General features: G+C 45.2%; 1 protein-coding gene across 2 annotated transcripts in view; it reads left to right on the top strand.

Annotated features, from left to right (window-relative positions):
* Window positions 1-4,150: 4,150 nt before the first annotated feature.
* The window catches only part of LOC140202137 (endothelin-1), a 109,976-nt gene continuing 91,840 nt past the window's right edge, over window positions 4,151-22,286 (top strand). For both annotated transcript variants that reach the window (XM_072267003.1, XM_072267004.1), the window contains exons 1-2: window positions 4,151-4,413; window positions 13,562-13,736. In XM_072267003.1, the coding sequence (XP_072123104.1) occupies window positions 4,356-4,413; window positions 13,562-13,736 (233 nt within the window). In that variant the 5' untranslated portion in view covers window positions 4,151-4,355. The remainder of the gene's footprint in view (window positions 4,414-13,561; window positions 13,737-22,286) is intronic.

Here is a 22,286-nt window from a genome sequence, read left to right on the forward strand (position 1 = left end):
AGGCAATGTGTTATACCAAATGATGAAAAATGGTGAATGAACATCTGGGATTGTCAAAATTTACATCTGTCGTTTTTTCCCCAGATCTCTCAATTCATTCCAAATATAGGAGCCCAGGTTACGTTCTTCCTGTACACGTCGTCGCTTCTCTCCTCTGCCCAACAGACCTTCTCAACTCCGCACCCTTCGTGACTGTTCCCTCCCACTGTCCCTCCTTCCTGCTCTGCAGCCTCCCCGCCCACGCTTTGCACTCTTCTCTCCGGCGATCGCTGCCTCCGCAGACTCAGCTCTCCATCACGTGCCGCCCCTGTGCGAGTGGGGGAGGGTGAGGGTTACTGGCAGACGGTTGAGGAGGGCGGGAGGGAGGAGGGGATGGGAGTCCCCCTGTGCGCCATGCAGCTCCAGCCACCGCCATCTATCCTTGCCTTCTGGCAGGGATCACTCAGTGCAGGAGGGAACTGGATCTCTGATTGAAAATGGGCCATGCAAACAAAGCTAGGCCTTGGGCCAGTTGGACTAACCCTCCACAGGGCTGAATGGCCTCTATAACAGTTAACCAGAGCATAGAACACAGAGCATAGAATATACAGAAGAACATAGAACACTGGAGCACAGGACAGGACCTTTGACCCATGATGTTGTGTCAACCCTTTAATCTACTTCAAGTGGCATAGTAGTGTGGTGGTTATTGCAGTGCTTTAGAGTACAGGCGACCCACGTGTAGCTCCTGCCACAGCCGTAAGGAATCTGTATGTTTCCCCCTGTGATCGCTTGGGCGTCCTCTGGGTGCTCCAGTTTAGTCCCACTATCCAAAGATGTACTGGTTGGTACATCCATGTGACTATCCAGAGGTAACTTAAATATCCCTGATATATCTGCCTCTACCATCACCCCTGGCTTGTATGGATGATTTCTCCTTATTTTGCTCTCGTTCCATCACACACTCTTTTGGGTGCCACCGTTTTTTGGGTTAGCATGATGCTCTTACATTTCAGGGCATTTCAAGGTCTGGGGTTCAATTCCAGCACAGTCTGTAAGGAGTTTGTGTGCTTTCCCTGTGACTGTGTGGGTTTCCTCTGGGTGCTCCGGTTTCCACCCACAGTCCAAAGACGAACTGGTTAGTAGGCCAATTGGTCATTGTAAATTGTCCTGTGATCAGCCTAGGGTTTAACCATGGATTGCTGGGAGAATGGACTGGAGGGGTGGAGTGAAGTCAAGATGGCGCTAAACGGCGATGCCTTTGCTTGCAACTTCAGAAACCGCTCTATTTCTACCTTTGGTATCTCTTTTTCTTTTCCTTTTCAAGGTTCTTTTGAAGACCCTGACCTGGAGTTACACTCTGACTTCGGTTCTTTGTGGGAATGGGACCCGCTCTCAGGGCCTCACGACTGGCCACTTTTTGATATCCCAAGGACACGGCCTGGAAGGTGAGCGAGCCTTTGGGGTTCTGGATTTTTGTAGCTCTGGACATGTGCTGATTCTAGGCCGCTGCCCCAACTGAAGCAGAACATCGGGAGCAGAGGGTTAGCTGCCGGGGATTGTATGTCCAGAGAGCTGCGCCTTTCTGGGGTCGGAAAAAGTGACAAACAGACTTTTAACACTGTAAATTAGTGAGTTGTTTGTTATGTCTCCACTCTTGCTGTGAAACGGGGACACCTCTTTTTCCCTTATTAGGGAGAGAGAGAGAACCTGTGGTATGTTGAATTACTGGGTGAACGAGTAGTCTTTGTGGTACTGCAAGCCTGTGTCTTTACTGATGCTTTGCTGCACGCTTGAGTTCTCGGTGGAGGATGCAGATGCTTTTTTGCTGGTGGAGGAGGGGGTCATTGCTGCTGCTTGTGCATGGGAGGGGGAGCTGGGGGGCTTTGGGGTTCTAATGTTTAACTGTCATTCATTCTTTGGGGAACTTCTCTGTTTTCGTGGATGTTTGCGAAGAAAAAGAATTTCAGGATGTGTATTGTATCCATTTCTCTGACATTAAATGTACCCTTGAAAGAGCCTGTTCTGTGCTGTATCTCTAAATAAAAATAAATAAAATTTCTCTCTTTTTCATCTCATTATCCTCTCTCCCCTCTCTCACTCTACACTTGCTTTCTTTCCCCTCCCATCACTCCCACTGTGCCCCCTTTTCCTCCTTGTGGCTCATTGTACCTCTCACATTGTTTCTTTCGGCCTCGTCCCCTCTTCCCGGAGGATGTTAACCAGCATCTCAGAGGATGGGAAATATGGTTGACGCCCTTGGGGATGCAACTGCGCCCCAGCTACTGATTGTAAAGCACACCATTTAAGTGTCAAAGGCTGAGGGGTGACCTTATTTTTACAGGCATCCGTTAGTCTTGTGAGACCATGGATTTGCACCTTGGAAGGTTTCCAGAGTGCAGACCTGGGCAAGGTTGTATGGAAGACCAGCAGTTGCCCATGCTGCAAGTCTCCCCTCTCCACATCATCGATGTTGTCCAAGGGAAGGACATTAGGACCCATACAGCTTTGCACCGGTGTCGTTGCAGTGCAATGTGTGGTTAAGTGCCTTGCTCAAGGACACAACACGCTGCCTCGGCTGAGGCTTGAACTAGCGACCTTCAGATCACTAGACTGACGCCTTAACCACTTGGCCACGTGCCAACAGGGGTGACCTTATAGACGTGTCTAATATCATGAGGGCTGTCAGCAGGTTGGGTGGTCGCAGTCTTTTCTTTCACTGGGTTGGGGAGGCCATAGCCAGAGGAGACACTTAGAAGGGACCTGAGGGGTAACTTCCTTTACACCGGGGGAGCTGCCAGAGGAAGAATCAGGTTTATTGTCACTGACATGGTTTATGTTTTATTCAGAGATACAGCACAACATGCCCACACTGCCCAATTACAATTAATCCACTAATCTTTGGACTGTGGGAGGAAACCAGAGCACCCGGAGGAAACCCACATGGTCACGGAGAGGACGTACAAACTCCTTACAGGCAGTGCTGGGAATTGAACCCGGGTCGCTAACGCTGTAATAGTGTTACACTTCCCGCTATGCGACCTGAAAATCTGTCGTGAAATTTGCTTTGTGGTAGCAGTACAGTGAAAATCAAAAAAACGTTGGAAGAATCAGGTGGTGTTTATAGATTCATGGACATTCTGTGGAATTCTCTGCCACAGGAAACAGTTGAGGCCAGTTCATTGGCTATATTTAAGAGGGAGTTAGATATGGCCCTTGTGGCTAAAGGGATCAGGGGGTATGGAGGGAAGGCAGGTACAGGGTTCTGAGTTGGATGATCAGCCATGATCATACTGAATGGCGGTGCAGGCTCGAAGGGCCGAATGGCCTACTCCACCTATTTTCTATGTTTCTATGTTTAGAAATCTGTGGTGGGGGAAGCTGTTCTCAAAACACTGAATAGGGCTCTTCGGGTAGTGATGAGAAGAGGGCATGAAGTAGTCGATAAGCACAGGGGATTCTGCAGATGCTGGAAGTCTTGAGCAATGCACACCAAATGCCGGAGGAGCTTAGCAGCACCCTAACCTGGTCTCATTTATCAACGACCAGCCTGTGCCCTCTCCCCCACTCCAAGCATTTTATTCTGCCTTCTGCCCTCTTCCTTTCCAGGGTTTCCACCTGAAACATCGTCTGTTTATTAAATCCCACAGGTGGTGCCCGATCTGCTCAGCTCCTCCAGCACATCACGTCTGAAGTAGCTGAGGCGTTCGCCAGGTAGAGGGATGGATGGCGGTGGTGACGTATATGTACATTGATGATAAACTTACTTTGAACTTTTGAAATTTGAGGGAAGGGTATGGGTAAATGGGACTAGCTTAGGTAGGCATCTTGGTCGGCAGCGACTCGCAGGGCGGAAGGGCCTGTCCCTGTGCTACCTACCCCAACGTCGCTAGGGGAGTCGTTATACAATGCACGCCAGTTTAGGGCCGGAGTGAGTCGGGTCGCCCGGCCGCTCTGGGAGAGGCAATGAGAGGAGTCGTGGTCCCATGAACCACCCCCCCTCCCAACTCTCTCCTGCTCCCTACCCTGACCATAGCAGGTGGTTTAACAACGTGACGCCCTCGGTATTTCGCAGTGGGTGGGTTTAGAAAAAAAAAGTTACTTGGAGATAGGGTTACTGCTGAGGGAGGAGCTAAAAGCGAGCTGGAGGGACAGGGGAGAGAGAGAAAGAGAGGGAGCTTCCTGTTTCTGGCAATCGCTTGGATTAAAACAAAAGTCACCGACGTCTTTACCCTGGTTCACGATCTACACATGTGCCGAGCGAAGGGGAAGAGAACTTCCACAGCGAGAACTTCGGTGTAGAGCGGGGCTGTGGGTTCAGCCTCACTTCGTTCTGACAGCTCTTTTATCGCTCGTGTGCGATCTATGTGGTCGCGATGAATGTCTTCATCTTCATCTACGCGCTGGCGATCGCTTGCCTACTGGCCACGGGAGGTGAGTCGCTCGGGGGTGGGGTGGGAGCGGGGTAGAGGTTTCCTTGCAGCGGTGCCCAGTCGCCGAGGTTAACCGGCCAACCAGTTAACCCACGCCGCTCCCCACCCCACCCCGTCGAAGTCGCGTTACATGAACGACTTGGTGTGATATAGGTTTGGCGCAATTCGGCAGAGTTTTCTTTTCGAGCTTCGCCACTGTTAAGTTAGTTGTAGCAGGTCTTCTCGTTAAACAATGCCAAATTATCCTTCTGGTCGTTTTCTGTCAGAACTTTGCAACTCAATTCTGTGTCTGCTTATAACTGGGTCCAGGTGTGCACATCCTTGCCGCTTAATGCGAACAGCTTAGAGATGTTTCAGGCTAATTTTACACCCCCCCCCCCCACCCCGCGAGTCCATTAATCCGCGCACCTTTGAGATACCTGCATTTCTGTGGGGGTTATCTCTGTTCACAACCGTCTTTCCTTTGATGTCAGCGGCAAAGCCTCCTTCTCTTCCCCCGCTATGGAAGTGAGATATATATCTGAGAGAGCAGGCGGCCCGGGGGCTGATCTTGCTGTCAAGAGGGAGACAGAGAAGGAGGAGGGGTGGGGGAAGCTTTTAAAACGCCACGTTCAGGATGCAAAAAAAAACGCTGATCGTGTTTCGGCGACAGGTGACAGTCCCTCGCCGCCATTCCTCGAGGCCCGAGGAATGTGTCTGCTAGAGGCTACACACGTCCCGGGACGGTTGCCTGGCTCATTTCAAGCCCTCTCCGCCGACCCCCCACACCCCTTCCTGAGCAAGGATCCCGTGATATGGCTCCCTACCTCTGTTGCACGAAACTAGTGCATGATAATGGGAGCGGGGACTCGGTGCGTGTGTGTGTGTATGCATGCGAGTGTGGGCGTGTCTGTATGTGAGTGCATCTATGTACATGTGTGTGCGTGTGCTCGTCTGTGTATGTGTGTGTGTGTGTGTAAATGTCTGTGTGGGTTTGTGTGTCTGTGTGTGTGTTAAGGGGATGTCACCTGAAACTAGAGCTACATCACAATGGAATCTTTCTTAGATTCTTAAAATTGTGAATTCCAGCCCTCCTCACCCATAAAATGTCTCCTGACACCTCACCTTTCCAAATAGGAGTCTGCTTGAATGTTTAGTTCAGTGGGATTTTTATGTGAGTATTGTTGTCCAAGGGAGCTGGTGAACTGTGAAGATCCCATTCTGGTCCACTTCTGTTAAAGTGAAATGCAATCCTTACAGTGCCAATTCTGCTAGTAATGTGACCAGAGAAAAGTAGTAGTAGTTGTGTGTGTGTGTCTATGTGTGTGTATTTTTGCATGTCCTGGGAATCAGTTCAAACTAGGACCTTACACATAAGAGTTAGAACACAGAACAGAACAGGCCACTTGGCCCACAATTTTGTGCTGTTATTAAATGTCTAACTAAACTAATCCCTTCTGCCTACACAATGTCCATATCACTCCATTCTCTGCACTGTCATGAATCTTCTAAATACTCCTATTATATCTGCCTTCACCCCCCACCCCCCCAGGCAGATCCTTCCAGGTGCCCACCACTCTCAGTAAAAAATAAACTTCCCCCACACATCTCCTTTGAACTTATCCATCTCACCTGAATTGCATGCCCTGTGGCTTTAGGCATTTTGACCCTGGGAAAAAGATACTGGTTCTCTAACCTAACTATGCCTCTCATAATCTTATAAATCTCTATCAGGCTCCAAAGAAAACACCCCAATTTGTCTAACCTCCTTGTAGCTCTAATCTAGGCAACCTCTTCTGCACTCTTTCCAAATCCTTCCTATGATGGGACAACCACAATTAAATGCAATAAATTAAATTGCAATAAAGATCAGCTTTATTTGTCATATGTACATCAAAACATACAGTGAAATCTGCTGTTTCTATCAGCAACCAGTACAGACCGAAGATGTGCCCGGGGCAGCCCGCAAGTGTTTCCAAGCTTCTGGTACCAAAGTAGCATGGCCACAATTTATTAACCCTAACCTGTACATCTTTGGAATGTAGGAGTAACCTGGAGCAACTGAAGGAAATCCATTTGGTCACAGAGAGAACGTACAGATTTTTTGAGAATCAGTTATCAAGTTGTGAATGTTGTGAAATTTATTGTTTTGTGGCAGTACAGAGAAATGCATAAAATATACTATAAATTACTGCAAGAAATATAAAGTTCATAGTAAATATATTGTCAAAGTACATATATGTCACCCTGTACAACCTTAGGAGTTATTTTATCGAGGGCGTACTCAATAAATCTATAGACTGCAAACCTAACAGGTTCAATGAAATGCTGCACAAGCTGGGGCATTCAACCCGAGTGCAGGAGACACCAAATTACAAATCCAAAAAGAAAGAAAAATAATAATGAATAAGTAATATATATCGAGAACTTGAGATGAAGAGTCCTTGAAAGTGAGCCCATTGGCTGTGGGAACATTCCAATGATGAGGCAAATGAAATTGAGTTTTATAGATATATAGAAAATAAATAATTAGTGCAAATTTTACTCCTTACACACAGCACGGGAGTTGAACCCTGCTCTCAAACCTGGTGCTGTAAAGCGTTACGCTACTTTGCTGTCCTCTAAGTCGGCTGCATCTGAAGCACGAAGCAAAATTCACGAGGATGTTGCTGAGACTTGAGGAACTAAGTTATAAGGAGAAGTTGAATAGGTTTGGACTTCATTCTCTGGAGTGTGGGAGAATGAGGGGAGATTTGATAGAGGTATATAAAATTAAGAGGGGTATAGATAGGGTAAATGCAAGCAGGCTTTTTCCCCTGAGGTTGGGTGAGACAAGAACTGGAGGTCATAGGTTAAGGGTGAAACAAGAAAGCTTTAAGGGGAACATGAGGGAGAATTTCTTTACTTAGAGTGTCGTGAGAGTGTGGAACGAGCTGCCAGCGGAAGTGGTGGATGTTGGTTTAATTGTAACATTTAAGAGAAGTTTGGGTACGTACATGGATGAGAGGGGGATAGAGTCCCTACTTTCCAGCCCTGAAGAAGCCCTGAAATATCAACTGTTTATTCATTTCCATAGACTCTGCCTGATTTGCTGAGATCCCCTAGCATTCTGTGTGCAATTGACCAGGAGCAGGTAGAAAAATATTTTGGCACAGACTATACGGCTTCTGTGCTGTAGTGTTCTATGTCAGAGACTTGGGCTCAATCCCAACCTCCAGTGCTGTATGTGTGGATTTTTCTTGTCTGCCTATGGCTATGTGGTTAAGCGTCTGGTGCCCCAGTTTCCTTCTAACCCCAAAAGTTGTTCAGGTAGCTTTGTCAGCAACTGTATATGGTGTGCAGGTAAGGGATAGAATCTGTGAGACAGGGGGGTGGATGAAATGGGATGAGTGTAAGTGTGGCTTGATAGTCAGCACAGACTTGATGGGCCGAAGGACCTGCTTCCATGCTGCATGACTCTGTGACAAGTAAATGGACTGCAGACATTCTAAGCAACACACACAAAGTGCTGGAGGAGCTCAGCAGGCCAGGCAGCATCTATAGAAAAGAGTACAGTCGACGTCTCAGGCCGAAAGCCTTTGGCAGGCCTGGAGAAAAAAAGATGAGGAGTGGATTGAAAAGGTGGGGGAAGGGAGAGAAAGATGCACAAGGTGATAGGTGAAACCGGGAGGGAGGAGGGATGAAGTAAAGAGCCGGGAAGTTGATTGGTGAAAGAGATACAGGGCTGGAGAAAGGGGAGTCCAACAGGAGGGAACAGAAGGCCGTGGGGGAAAGATATGTCGTGGGGGGGGGGGAGGAGCACCAGAGTGAGGATGTTCTATACCTGGAGGGATAGACATAGGAGCTGGGGGACCTCAGCGAGTCAGGTTGTCAGTGTCGCCGAGTCTGGGCGCTCTTGAAGGAGGCAACTGAAAGAAGACGGCAATTACACACATGGGAATGCACATATTCCAGCCAGTTAGAGTTTCGTTATGACTGTATTTAACTCTCTTCCCTCTCGTCAAGTCTTTTTCCACGCCTGGGAAAAAAAAAGTTCAGTGATTTTGATAGACGCTATTAAAGGAGCTGCACAGTGGAATTAATTTAGTTCTAGGTTACCTCTTTCATGCCGCAGTGACGGTGCTGGTTTGAGAGTTTTTAGTTAGTGGCCCTGTTTCTGTGCCTTGTGGTGCATCGGGCCGCAACCTTCCTGTTTCTTTGTCTGTTTTTTTAACAAGTTGGCCAAGTTGGTAGCTCGACACTTGACCCAGCACAGTGCACAGCGTGCACGTAGCTGATTGGATTGGAGCCCAACACCACATCTCCTCGAGGTCCGGTGTGAATGCCACCACATCACGGGCCGGCTAGTGGCCCTCTTGGCCTAATGTTTATTGTTTTCCAAAGTTCCATACAGTTCTTATTAAAGCCTAATGAACAATTAATTCCATATCTGTGTCCCTCCCTCTGTATTTGGGCCACCACTGAACTCCTGTCACAGGTAACATAATGGAGGTAAGTAAATACTAAAGGTTATCTAATCTTATAGAATTTTTCAAGGAAAGTTGATGAAGGCGTGGCAGTGGATATTGTCTTCATGGACTATTGTAAGGCATTTGACAAGGTACCACAAGGGAGATTGGTCAAGAAGGTTGAGGTTGCTCGGAATTCAGGATTAGGTAGTAAATTGGATCAGGCATTGGCTTTGTGGGAAAAACCAGAGAGTGGTAGTGGATGGTTGCCTCTCTGACCGGAGGCCTGTGATTACTGGTGTGCCTCAGTTGTTTGTCATCTCTATCAACGATCTGGATAATGCAGTTAACTGGATCAGCAGATTTGTGGATGACACTAAGATTGAGGGTGTTAGGGGACAGCGAAGAAGGCTATCATGGCTTACAGCAGGATCTGGACCAGCTGGAGAAATAAGCTGAAAAATGGCAGATGGAATTTAATGCAGACAAGTGTGAGGTGTTGCACTTTGGTAGGACCAACCAGGGTAGATCTTACACAGTGAACAGTAAGGCACTGAGGAGTGTGGTAGAACAAAGGGATCTGGGAATACAGGTCCATAATTTGTTGAAAGTGGTGTCACAAATAGGTAAATCACAAACAAGAGAAAATCTGCAGGTGTTGGAAATCCAAGCAACACTCACAAAGTCCTGGAGGAACTCAGCCGGCCAGGCTGCATCTATGGAAAAATGTACAGTCGACGTTTTGGGCTGAAACCCTCCATCTGGACTGGAGAAAAAATTGCTGAGGAGTAGGTTTAAAAGGTGGGGGCAGGGGAGAGAAACACAAGTTGTTCTGTGATGGGGAGGGATGTAGTAAAGAGTTGTTTGGTGAAAGAAGCAGAAGGCCATGGAAGAAAGAAAAAAATTGGGGTTAGGGGGGAGGAGCACCAGATGGAGGCAATGGGCGGGCAAGGAGATAAGGTGAGGGAGGGAAAAAGGGATGGGAAATGGTAAATGGGGGGGGGGTGAGGGGCATTAGCGGAAGTTTGAGAAGTCAATGTTCATGCCATCAGGTTGGAGGATACCCAAAAGGTGTTGCCCCTCTAACCTAATTGTGCCCTCATCACGACAGTGGAGGAGGCCGTGGATGGACATATCGGAATGGGAATGGGAAGTAGAATTGAAATGAATGGCCACTGGGAAATCCCACTTGTTCTGGCGGACGGAGCGTAGATACTCAGTGAAATGGTCTCCCAATCTACGTTGGGTCTCAGCAATATACAAGAGGCCACACCAGGAGCACCGAACACAGTATATGACCCCAACAGGCTCACAGGTGAAGTGTCGCCTCACCTGGAAGGACTGTTTGGGGCCCTGAATAGTAGTGAGGGGAAGGTGTAGGAGCAGGTGTAGCAATTGTTCCACTTGCAAGGATATGTCGTGGGGGGGGGAGGAGCACCAGAGGCAATTGTTCCACTTGCCAGGAAGGAGATCAGTGGGAAGGGCCATATGGACAAAGGAGTTGCGTAGGGAATGATCCCTATGGAAAGCATCCAGTGGGGAGGGACAAATGGACAAGGGAGTCATCCCACCTCATCCCACACTGCTACTTGTAAAAACACCATCCCCTTCTCTCAATTCCTCCATCTCCGCTGCATCTGCTCTCAGGATGTGGCTTTTCATTTTAGAATGAAGGAGATGTCCTCCTTTTTCAAAGAAAGGGGCTTCCCTTCCTCCACCATCAATGCTGCCCAGCCACCCATACCAGGGATAGGGTTCCTCTTGTCCTCACCTCCGTGTCCAGCACATAATTCTCCGAAACTTCCACCCACCACCTCCAAGGGGATCCCACCACCAGACACACCTTTCCCTCCCCCCCCCACCACCTTCTGCTTTCCGCAGGGATCGTTCCCTACACAACTCCCTTGTCCATAACTTTCAACAGATGCATAGGTGAGTGGTAAATTCTGGGAATCAGGGTGTTAAGGAGAATGCAAGGAAATAAAATAGGGTTAGTATGCACCCTCAGTGGGCTGAAGGACCTGTGTATGTACTGATTCTAAGGCACATGGAAAGTGCCTTAGGATATTCTTACTGCTTTGGAGTATCTTCCATTCATTCATCTCTCTCTGTCTGTCTCGTTGTCTCCCCCGTCTCCCTCTCCCTCTCCTTGTTCCCCCTCCCTCTGTCTCTCCCCGCCTCTGTTTCCCTGTTTCTCTCTTTAATTATTTCTGTCTCTCTCTGTCTGCCTGTCTCTATCTCTCTCTCTGCCATTCTCTCTGTCTCTCTGTTGATATCTCTCTCACTCTCTCTCATTCACTCTCTCTCTCATTCTCTCTCTCTCTCTCTCCCCCTCCCCCTCTCTAACTGTCTGAAGTTTGCATCACCAGCATTGTTAGCTAGATTTTCCCTTTAGGAGTTTTTCTGGATTTTTTGGAGAGTCTTGAGAGTGATTTACATGAATGTTGCCAGGACTTGGTGGATGAGCATTTCTGAAGGTGTTAGGAAAAGTATACCTATAGGTAGGTAAAGTAGAATAGAAGGCATGCATGATGCTTGCCTTTTTTGTTGTAATCTGAACTATGAAGCAAGCATGCCATATGTCTTCTTTACCATCCTATCTTCCTGTCAAAGTCAAAGTTGAGTTTATTGCCTCATGCACAGGTAGAGGTGCAATGAAAAATATACTTGTAGCAGCATCACAGCATCAGGTGAGCAGCATTCACAAAAAAGCATCAATTAAACTTAAATTACACAGTTTTTACAAGAAATAACAGAATTAGTGCAAAGAAAAATGTAAGTTGTAGTCCAAAATGGTCACAGTGTTGTTTTGCTGAGGTAGTGATTAGGGTTGTGTTGGTCGGTTCAAGAACCAAATGGTGGAAGGGAAACACGAGGAATTCTGCAAATGCTGGAAATTCAGGCAACACACATCAAAGTTGCTGGTGAACGCAGCAGGCCAGGCAGAAGGGTCTCGGCCTGAAACGTCGACGGTACCTCTTCCTAGAGATGCTGCCTAGCCTGCTGCATTCACCAGCAACTTTGATGTGTGTTGGTGGAAGGAAATTAGTGGCTCCTGAACGTGGTGATATGGACTTCAGGTGTCTACACCTGGTGCCCGATTGGAGCTGCGAGAAGATGGCATGGCCCAGATGGTGGGAGTTGTTCCGTTGATGATGGATTTCTCCTCTTGAGGCAATGTCTCCTGTAGATACAACCAATGGTGCCGTGATGCCTGGGGCAGAGTTCACTCCTCTCTGCATCTTCTTACATTCCTGAGTATTCGAATTGTTCTGCACATAACGTAACCAGTCAGAAAGCTTCAAGCAACCAAGAGAAAATCTGCTGATGCTGGAAATCCAAGCAATACACACAAAATGCCGGAGGAACTCAGCAGGCCAGGCAGCATCTATGGAAAAGAGTACAGTCGTTTTGGGTAGATCTGTAGGTATTTATTTTTTCTCCAGTTCTACAGAAGGGTCTCGGCCTGAAATGTGGACTCTACTCTTTTCTATAGATGCTGCCTGGCCTGTTGAGTTCCTCCAGTATTTAGTGTGTGTTGCTTGTGTAAGACCTTGGGAAAGGTTTCACTGCTAATGTAATGGACTTTCTGTAGGAGCAGTGTTTGGGTTATGGTTAGAGATAACGGGTGCTTTGGAATGTGAGGAGGGTGTTTTCGTGCCGTGTGCCTGACACCAGGGTGATCTGGTCTTTGGTTCGGTGGAGAAGAAGAGAGAAGATGCCAGAGTGGAGCCGTGACCCGATGAAGGCCGGGGAGATCAAAGGAAGATCAGCGAAGGGGAAGCCGTGAGCTCCAACTTGTGCGCACTAGACTGTTCCATTAAAATGGGCCCTTTTCTTTTTTTGCTTTTTCTTCACTAACTCTGTTAAGAATTATAAAGCTAAATCCTTTAATTGTATGTGATGTACTCTCTGTTATTTTGTGGTACTGATTTGTAACAGGGTAACAAATCACACAGCATCCACACAGACAGGGGGTTTCAGGGTGGACTCGCATCTCAATCTCACCCGTTTGGCGGGGCCAGAGATTGTCCTCCCTAGACTCACACAGCCGGCGGAACCTGAGGGTTACACTTGCATTTCCGGAATTTGCAGATTTTCTCTTGTTTGAGATACTTTGTTAGACTGATGTCCAGCCAAACCTCCTTCACTTTGTTAGAAGCAACAAATTGCTGGGAGAACTCAGCAGATCAGGTAGCATGTACGGTGGGGGATAAACAGACGATGCTTCAGGCTGAGACCCTTCATCAGGACTGGAAAGGACGGGGGAAGAAGCCAGAATGAGAAGGTGGGGGAAGGGAAGGAGGACAAGCTGGCAGGAGCTTGATGAGACCAAGTCAGATGGGAAAGTAGGTGGATGGGGGAGGTGGGATGAAGTGAGAAGCTGGCAGAGGTAAAGGGCTGAAGAAGAGGGATCCTGACAGGAGAAGGGTGTGGAGCATGGGAGAAAATGAAAGAGGAAGGGCACCAGGAGGAGGCGATGGGCAGGTGAGGAGATAAACAGTCAACACTTAGGGCCAAGACCCATCAACAAGACTGGAAAGGAAGGGGGCAGAAGCCAAAATAAGCAAGTGGGGGGAGGGGAAGGGAAGGAGTACAAGCTGATAGGTGAGGACAGCTGATTGGGGAGGGGGGAGGGATTTTTGCATTGCCAGTTTAAGGGTGTCTGAATCACAGCCAGCAGCCGGCCCTGTCGTGACTTTCCTCTTTCGGTTTCTGCAGGGAGTTGCAGGCCACCTGTGGGAGCGCTGGTGGAGTCCGCGGGAGCTGGTGACCAGCAGCCGGGACAGGTGCACATTCCTGCCCGGCGGGAGAAGCGATGCTCCTGCAGCAATATGCAGGACACAGAGTGCGTCTATTTCTGTCACGTTGGCATTGTCTGGGTCAACACGCCAGGGTAAGTGACCACTGCAGCTGGTCAGGCGCCTATACACAGCGCCTTTGGATAGCTCTGGTGCCGTAGTTCTAAAGATTTAAAGATTAGCTTTATTTGTCACATGTACATTAAAAGATTAAGAGTAACATTTAGGATACATCTCCACCAAAGGAGCTGTGAGGCGCTCCTTCCCTCTGCTAGCCTGCAAGTCGTCCTTGCGCAAGGTGTAACATCTGATTAGCTGCCTCTCCCCGATCAGGGTCATGTGAAGCCATGGGAGCAGGTGCTGAATGATCGTACGAGCAGCTGGTGCATACCATAAGTCCTGGTTATGCGACCATTTTGACGTCAGGCAGACAATCTCTGAAGAGTATTGATAATGGCTGGGGTCACCCGACTGGTAAAGACACTGCTCAGAAAAAGGCAATGGCAAGTCGCTTCTATGGAAGAATTTGCCAAGAGCAATCATGGTCATGCAAAGACCTCGACTGCCCGCATTTTACAGCATGGCACGTAATGATGATGACATACATTGAAGTATGAAGCGAAATAGAGGGCTGTGGATAACCCTAGTAATTTCTAAGGTAGGGACGTGTTCGGCACAACTTTGTGGGCCGAAGGGCCTGTATTGTGCTGTAGGTTTTCTATGATTCTATGAAATGTGGCTTTTGAGCCAACAACCAACACAATGGCATCCACTGCTGCCTGTGGTAACGACTTCCACAAATTCACCACCCTCTGGCTGAAGAAATTTCTCCTCATCTCTGTTTTAAATGGACACCCCTCTGTCCTGAGGCTGTGTCCTCTTGTCCTCGATGTGCTGGGGTCAGCTCGCAAGGCCACGATGATTCTGGCACCAATGTAGCATACCCACAACTTAGTAAACCTAACCCATATGTCTTTGGACTGTGGAGGTAACATGTTCACAGGGAGAACATACAAAATCCTTGCTGACAGCAGCAGGAATTCCACCCCAATCAGTTATCGCTGATGCTCTAAAATGTTGCGCTCACTGCTGCACTACTGTGTCACTCTGTACACTTTTGGGATCTTTCGACTAGCCTCTCACCTTTCACCTGCCTGATGTTGACTGCGGCTAATCGTTCTGGGTACCTTTCACTCTACACTTCCCAACCCCGATTAAGCTACGCCTCACCTTCAAAATGTTCATACCTACTAGATTTACAAAGATACCATCACAACTCAAGAGATTGAGTCGTATTGGTATTGGGTTATTTTTTGTCACATGTACAGAGATACAGTGAGAAGCTTGTCTTGCATACTCTTCATACAGATCAAATCATTACACAGATAGAACAAAGTAAAACAATAATAATGCAGAATAAAGCGTAACAATTCCAGAGGAAGTGCAGTGCAGGTAAATAATAAGGTGTAAGATCATAACGGAGTAGGTTGTGAGATCAGGAACCATTAATTTTGTGTTTACCATTAATAGTCTGTTAACAATGGGGTAGAAGCTGTCTTTGAGCCTTGGTGGTACGTGCGCTCAGGAGGGATGGGAGTATTGAGACCAGAAGACCATAAGACATAGGAGCGGAATTAGGCCATTTGGCCCCTCGAGTCTACTCTGCCATTCAAACATGGCTGATCCTTTTTTCTCCCCCCCTCAGCCTCATTTCCCGGCATTTTCCCTGTAACTTTTGATGCCATGTCCAATCAAGAACCTATCAATCTTAACACTACCTGACTCTCCACCAATCTTTGTATCATCTGCAAACTTGGCAACAAAGCCGTCTATTCCATCATCGAAATCATTGATATACAACATAAAAAGAAGCACTCCCAACACCGACCCTTGTGGAACACCAGCATTCACGGCAGCCAGCCAGACAAGGGTCCTTTTATTCCCACTTGCTGCCTTCTTCCAATCAACCGATGCTCTAACCGTGTTAGTAACTTTCCTGTAATACCATGGGCTCTTAACTTGGTAAGCAGTCTCCTGTGTGGCACCTTGTCAAAGGCCTTCTGAAAGTCCAAATATACAACATCCACTGCATCCCCTTTATCTATCCTACTTGTAATCTCCTCAAATAATTCCAACAGGTTCGTCAGGCAGGATTTTCGATGAAGGAAAACATGCTGACTTTGTCTTATCTTGTCCTGTGTCACCAAGTACTCCATCACCTCATCCTTAACAGTTGACTCCAACATCTTCTCATCCAATGAGGTCAGGCTAACTGGTCTATAATTTCCGTTTTGCTGCCTTCCTCCTTTCTTAAAGAGTGGAGTGACATTTGCAATTTTCCAGTTGTCTGGCACCATGCCAGAGTCCAATGATTTTTGAAAGATTATTTCTAATGCCACCACAATCCCTAACACTATCTCTTTCAGAACCCTAGGATGCAGTTCATCTGGTCCAGGTGATTTATGTACTTTAATGTCTTTCATCTTTTTGGCACCTTCTCCCTTGTAATAGTAACTGCACCCACTTCTTTTCCTTCACACACTACAATATCTGGCACACTGCTAGTGTCTTCCACAGTGAAGACTGATGCAAAATACTCATTTAGTTGATCTGCCATCTCCTTGTCCCCCGTTATTATTTCTCCTGCCTCATTTTCTCACGGTCTTATATCCATTCTCATCGCTTGTTTATTTTTTACATACTTGAAAAAGCTTTTACTATCCACTTTAATATTATTTACAAGCTTCCTTTCATATTTCATTTCTCCCTTCCAATGATTCTTTTAGTTGCTCTCTGTAAGTTTTTAAAATCTTCCTAATCTTCTCACTAATTTTTGCTTTGTTGTATGCCCTCTCTTTTGTTTTTACATTAGCTTTGATTTCCCTTGTCAGCCACGGTTGTGCAATTTTGCCATTTGAGCATTTCTTCACTTTTGGAAGACATATATCCTGCACCTTCCTCATTTTTCCCAGAAATGCACATCATTGCTGCTCTGCTGGCAATATGTTGAGTCCTGCAGCTTTGACTCTGAAAGGTTAATACTTAACTAATCTTACTCCAAACTGATGGATTCCAATTATACATATCCTCCAGCTTGCATTGAACTTAATTTAATACAAATCATAAGCTTTTGATTTTAAGCAGGCTAGGTGTATATTCCCAAGTTCCAAGTTTCAAGTGTGTTTAATATATAGTGTATGTAGAATATAGTATTAATGGTAAGACTCTTGGCAGTGTGGAGGATCAGAGGGATCTTGGGGTCTGAGTCCCTAGGGCGCTCAAATCAGCTGTGCAGGTCGTCTCTGTGGTTAAGAAGGCATATGGTGTATTGGCCTTCATCAATCGTGGAATTGAATTTAGGAGCCGAGAGGTAATGTTACAGCTATATAGGACCCTGGTCAGACCCCACTTGGAGTACTGTGCTCAGTTCTGGTTGCCTCACTACAGGAAGGATGTGGAAACTATAGAAAGTGTGCAGAGGAGATTTACAAGGATGTTGCCTGGATTGGGAAGCATGCCTTATGAAAACAGGTTGAGTGAACTCGGCCTTTTCTCCTTGGAGCAACAGAGGGTGAGAGGTGACCTGATAGAGGTGTATAAGATGATGAGAGGCATTGATCGTGTGGATAGTCAGAGGCTTTTTCCCAGGGCTGAAATGGCTGCCACAAGAGGGCACAGGTTTAAGGTGTTTGGGAGTAGGTACAGAGGAGATGTCAGGGGTAAATTTTTTACACAGAGGGTGGTGAGTGCGTGGAATGGGCTGCCGGCAACGGTGGTGGAGGTGGATACGATAGGGTCTTTTAAGAGGCTTTTGGATAGGTACATGAGCTTAGAAAAATAGAGGGCTAAGGGTAAGCCTAGTAATTTCTAAGGTAGGGACATGTTCAGCACAAATTTGTGGGCTGAAGAGCCTGTATTGTGCTGTAGGTTTTCTTTTCTTTTTAAATCTTTTTATTAATTTTTCAAAATTATAAACTCAATAACAAAGTTGGTACAAAGAGATTGGGAAAATGTTCATCAGCATATATAAAATGAATTTTAAGTAACATAGAAATAAAAGACTTCCAAACTCAATGAGATTAAACATTAACAAAGAAATAAAAAGAAAAAAAAATATATAAACAAAAAAAACCCAAAAGAAAAAGAGAAAAAAAAACCCCCAAAAAAAGGCAAAACAGGGCTAAACCAACAAGTTGTACCAGACATGATCCATAATGTCGCTAACTCCGCTCCTCTCATCATATAATTTTAGAAAAAAGATTCGGAAAGGTCAGATTACATCACATGAAAATGTTGCATAAAAGGTTTCCAGGTATCTTCAAATTTAACCAAAGGGTCAAAAATATCACTTCTAATTTTTTCTAAATTTAAACTTAATATGGTCTGAGAAAACTATTGGAATGTAGTTGGAGGATTAATTTCCTTCCAGTTCAACAAAATAGATCTTCTCGCCATTAAAGTAACAAAAGCTATCATTCGAAAGGCTGAAGAAGAGAAAGATCTATGTTCTACCACTGGCAATCCAAGGATTGCCGTAATAGGGTGGGGTTTTAAATCAAAGCATAGTACTGTTGAAATAATATGAAAAATGTCTTTCCAATATTTTTCCAAAAGAGGACAGGACCAAAACATATGAGTTAAAGAAGCCACTTCAGAGTGACATCTATCACAAGTAGGGTTTATATTGGAATAAAAACGAGCTAGTTTATCTTTAGACATATGAGCTCTGTGTACTACTTTAAGTTGTATTAAAGTATGTTTAGCACATATAGAAGAAGTACTAACTAATTGAAAAATTTTATCCCATTTCTCCGTAGGTAGGGAAAGTTGAAGTTCCCTTACCCATTCATCTTTAATTTTATCAGATACATCTGGTTGTAATTTCATAATTATATCATAAATTATTGCTATTAATCCCTTCTGCAAAGGATTAAAACCTAAAATTTTATCAAGAATGCCAGAAGGATTTGAAGTCGGAAAGGTAGGCAACGTAGTATTTAAAAAATTTCTTATTTGTAAGTATCTAAAAAAAATGGGATCTAGGCAAATCAAATTTCTGAGATAATTGTTCAAAAGACATAAAACAGTTACCCAGAAATAAGTCACGAAAATATATTATGCCTTTCGTTTTCCATATCAAAAAGGCTTGGTCTAGTACTGAGGGTTGGAAAAAAAAATTAGATATAGTAGGACTTGATAACATAAATTCACTCAGGCCAAAAAATTTACGAAATTGAAACCATATTCGCAATGTATGTTTAACTATGGGGTTGAAAATTTGTTTATTCAATTTAGATAGTACAAAAGGCAGTGAAGTTCCTAAAATGGAAGCTAAAGAAAACCCCTGTACAGAGTGGTCTTCAAGGTTTACCCAATGTGGGCTTGGAGTTATATTCCAATCTTGCGTCCAAAATATTAAATACCAAATATTAATTGCCCAGTAGTAAAATCTTAGGACAGGCAATGCCAAACCACCCTCTTTCTTAGATTTCTGTAATTATTTTTTACTTAATCTGGGATTTCTATTTTGCCATATATAAGAAGAGATTTTAGAGTCAATAGTATCAAAAAAAGATTTAGGAATAAAAATCAGTATTGCTTGAAATAAATATGTAAATTTGGATAAAATAATCATTTTAAAAGCATTAATACGGCCAATCAATGATAGAGACAAAGGGGACCATTTAGTAATCAGTTGTTTAACCTGATTAATTAATGGTAAAAGGTTGAAATTGAATAGATCCTTATGTTTCTTAGTAATTTTAACTCCCAAATAAGTAAAATAATGCTGTAGGTTTTCTATGTTTCTATGCTGACATCCCTGCCAGCAGCTCCTTCCAATTTACTTTGGCCAACTCCTCTCTCACACCACTCTAATTTCCCTCTCTCCACTGAAATACTGCTATATCAGACTTTACTTTCTCCCTACCGAGTTTCAAGTTGAACTCAATCATATTGTGATCACTAGTTCCTAAGGGTTCTTTAACCTTAAGCTCCATAATCACCTCCGGTTCATTACATAACACCTAATCCAGTATAGTTGATCCCCTAGTGGGCTCAACAACAAACTGCTCTAAAAAGCTATCTCTTCGGCATTCAGCAAACTCACTCTTGAGATCCATTACCAACCTGATTTTCCCAATTGACCTGCACGTTAAAATCTCCCATGACTGTGATAGCATTACCCTTTTGACACGACTTTTCTTTTCCTGTTTTAATCTGTGGTCCACCTCCCAGCCAATGTTGGGAGCCCTGTAAATAACTGCCATCCATGTCCTTTTACCCTTGCAGTTTCTTAACTCAACTCACAACTATTCCATACCTTCCGATCCTTTGTCACATCTTTCTACTGATTTGATGCCATTCTTTACCAGTACAGCCATGCTTCCCCTTCTGCCTACTTTCCGGTCCCTCCGATACAATGTTTAACCTTGGACATTCAGCTCCCAACTACAACCATCTTTTAGCCACAATTCAGTGATGGCCACATCATCATACCTGGTGATCTGTAATAGTACAATAAGATCATCCACCCTATTTCTTATACTCCACGCATTGAGATACAACATTTTCAGTACCATATGTGCTACCCTTTTTGATTTTCCATCACAAATGTTTTGATACTCAGCCTGTTGACTGAGACTATGTCCCATCACCTGCCTGCCCTCCTTGACAGTTTGACTTCACGTTATCTTTACTTTGTTACCAAGCGCCCTATCCTGAGTCCCTTCACTCCGGCTCCCATCCCCCTGCCAAATTAGTTTAAACCCGCCCCCCCCCCCCCCCCCAACAGCTCTAACGCTCTAACATACCTGTCCGCGAGTACATTGGTCCCCCTCGGGTTCAGGTGCAACCCGTCACTTTTGAACAGGTCATACTTCTCCCAAGAAGAGATCCCAGTGATCCAAGAATCTGAAGCCCTGCCCCTTGAACCACCTTATCCGCCATGCATTTATCTGCCAAATCATCCTGTTTCTACCCTCCCTGGCACGTGGCACGGGCAGCAATCCAGAAATTATTACCCTGGAGGTCCTGCTTCTCAGCTTTCTACCTGGTTCTCTAAAATCTCTTTTCGGGACCTCTTTGTTTTTTTGTTCCTATGTCGTTGCTACCAAAATGTACCTGGATATCTGGCTGCTCCCCCTCCCTCTCCTAAATGTTGTGGACGTGATCTGAGACCTCCCTGACCCTGGCACCTGGGAGGCAACATACCGTCCGGGTGTCCCGTTCACGTCCACAGAGAATCGGATTTTTTTCCTTCGAGCATAGGAATCTGAGGGATGACCTCAGAAAGGAGTGTAAAATCACGAGGGACATAGATTGGGTGAAGGTGCATTGTCTTTTTCCCAGTGTGGAGAATCAAGAATGACAGAACATAGGTTTAAGATGAGAGGGAAGAGATTTAAAAGGGACCGGGATGCCAACATCTTCACACAGAGGGTGGTCTCTAGATGGGATGAACTACTAAAGGAGTGGTTGAGGCAGGTACATTAATAGCATTTAAAAGACATTTGGATAAGTAGATGGATAGGAGGGATTTAGGTAGAGATGAGATGGGCCAAACACAGGCAAATGGGACTGGCATGGTCAGCATGGATAGGCTGGGCTGAAAGGTCTGTGTTACTATGAGTGTGTTCTTTTACTATGATCTCTCCCCTCTCCAACTCCTCTGGTTATATAAATCTTGATTTCTGCCTTTGGATCATTCAAATTTTCATCGTTCTGCCACTCCTGGGCTCTGAGTTTCCTCAGCACACCTCTTCATCACTCTCCTTCCTGTATTCTTCATATACAGTGGGTTCCAGTTAAGTAGCTGCCCCAATCAGCTGAAGTTTCATAGAAATCATCAATAAGGTATGAAAATGGCAAACTGAGTAATAAATTATGTATTTAACTGAAATGCAAAAATTTGAACATTACCAACGCTACTATAAAATTGTGTATTAGTTTCTGTTATTGAAAAATGAATTCATTCACACTGCGTTCTTTTGACTGAAAGCAAAGAAAACTAGCGCAGACACCTAGTGTAAATAATGGACTGCCTTCAAACAGTGCTGTCGACAATTGTATCCTCCAGATCTTCATTTCATTGTAACATTCAAGATGATTGTCAATACCTTCAAATTCTTTGTAGTTCCTAACTTGCTGAAATAGTGAAATCCTTTCACTTTCAGTCCCGGTTGTTTCTGGCATCTCCAGGTCTGGAAGCTTGAAACCACAGTGAGCAAAACAGTTCTGAATTGTGTTTCTGCTTATTGCTATCAACTATCGGTGAGAAAATTCACTGCTTTTTGAACACAAACATGCAAGTGATGCTATTTAAAAGCTAATTGCTCCAAACACAGTGTAGTGTCTAAAGGCCACATGACATGCACATGACTGATGCTAATTAGAAACTTTTCAGCAACAGTCTCCTGTCCTAATTAAGAGGCATAATGTTCCAAATAAACATAGGGAATCTTAGCAGTTCTCTCAATTAGTTTTGGTTCTTTAAGAGTTATCCTGAATAAGTGGCTGTCCTGATTAACCAATGGTCCAATTAATTGGAATCCACTCTATTCTGTAATACTGAACTCATTGTCCAAGCCTTGGTCTCTGCCCTAATCTCTCTGTGTATGACTCAATGTTGGATTGTTTATAAAGCT

Source organism: Mobula birostris, chromosome 8, assembly GCF_030028105.1.
Source record: "Mobula birostris isolate sMobBir1 chromosome 8, sMobBir1.hap1, whole genome shotgun sequence".
In the NCBI taxonomy this organism is placed as follows: domain Eukaryota; kingdom Metazoa; phylum Chordata; class Chondrichthyes; order Myliobatiformes; family Myliobatidae; genus Mobula; species Mobula birostris.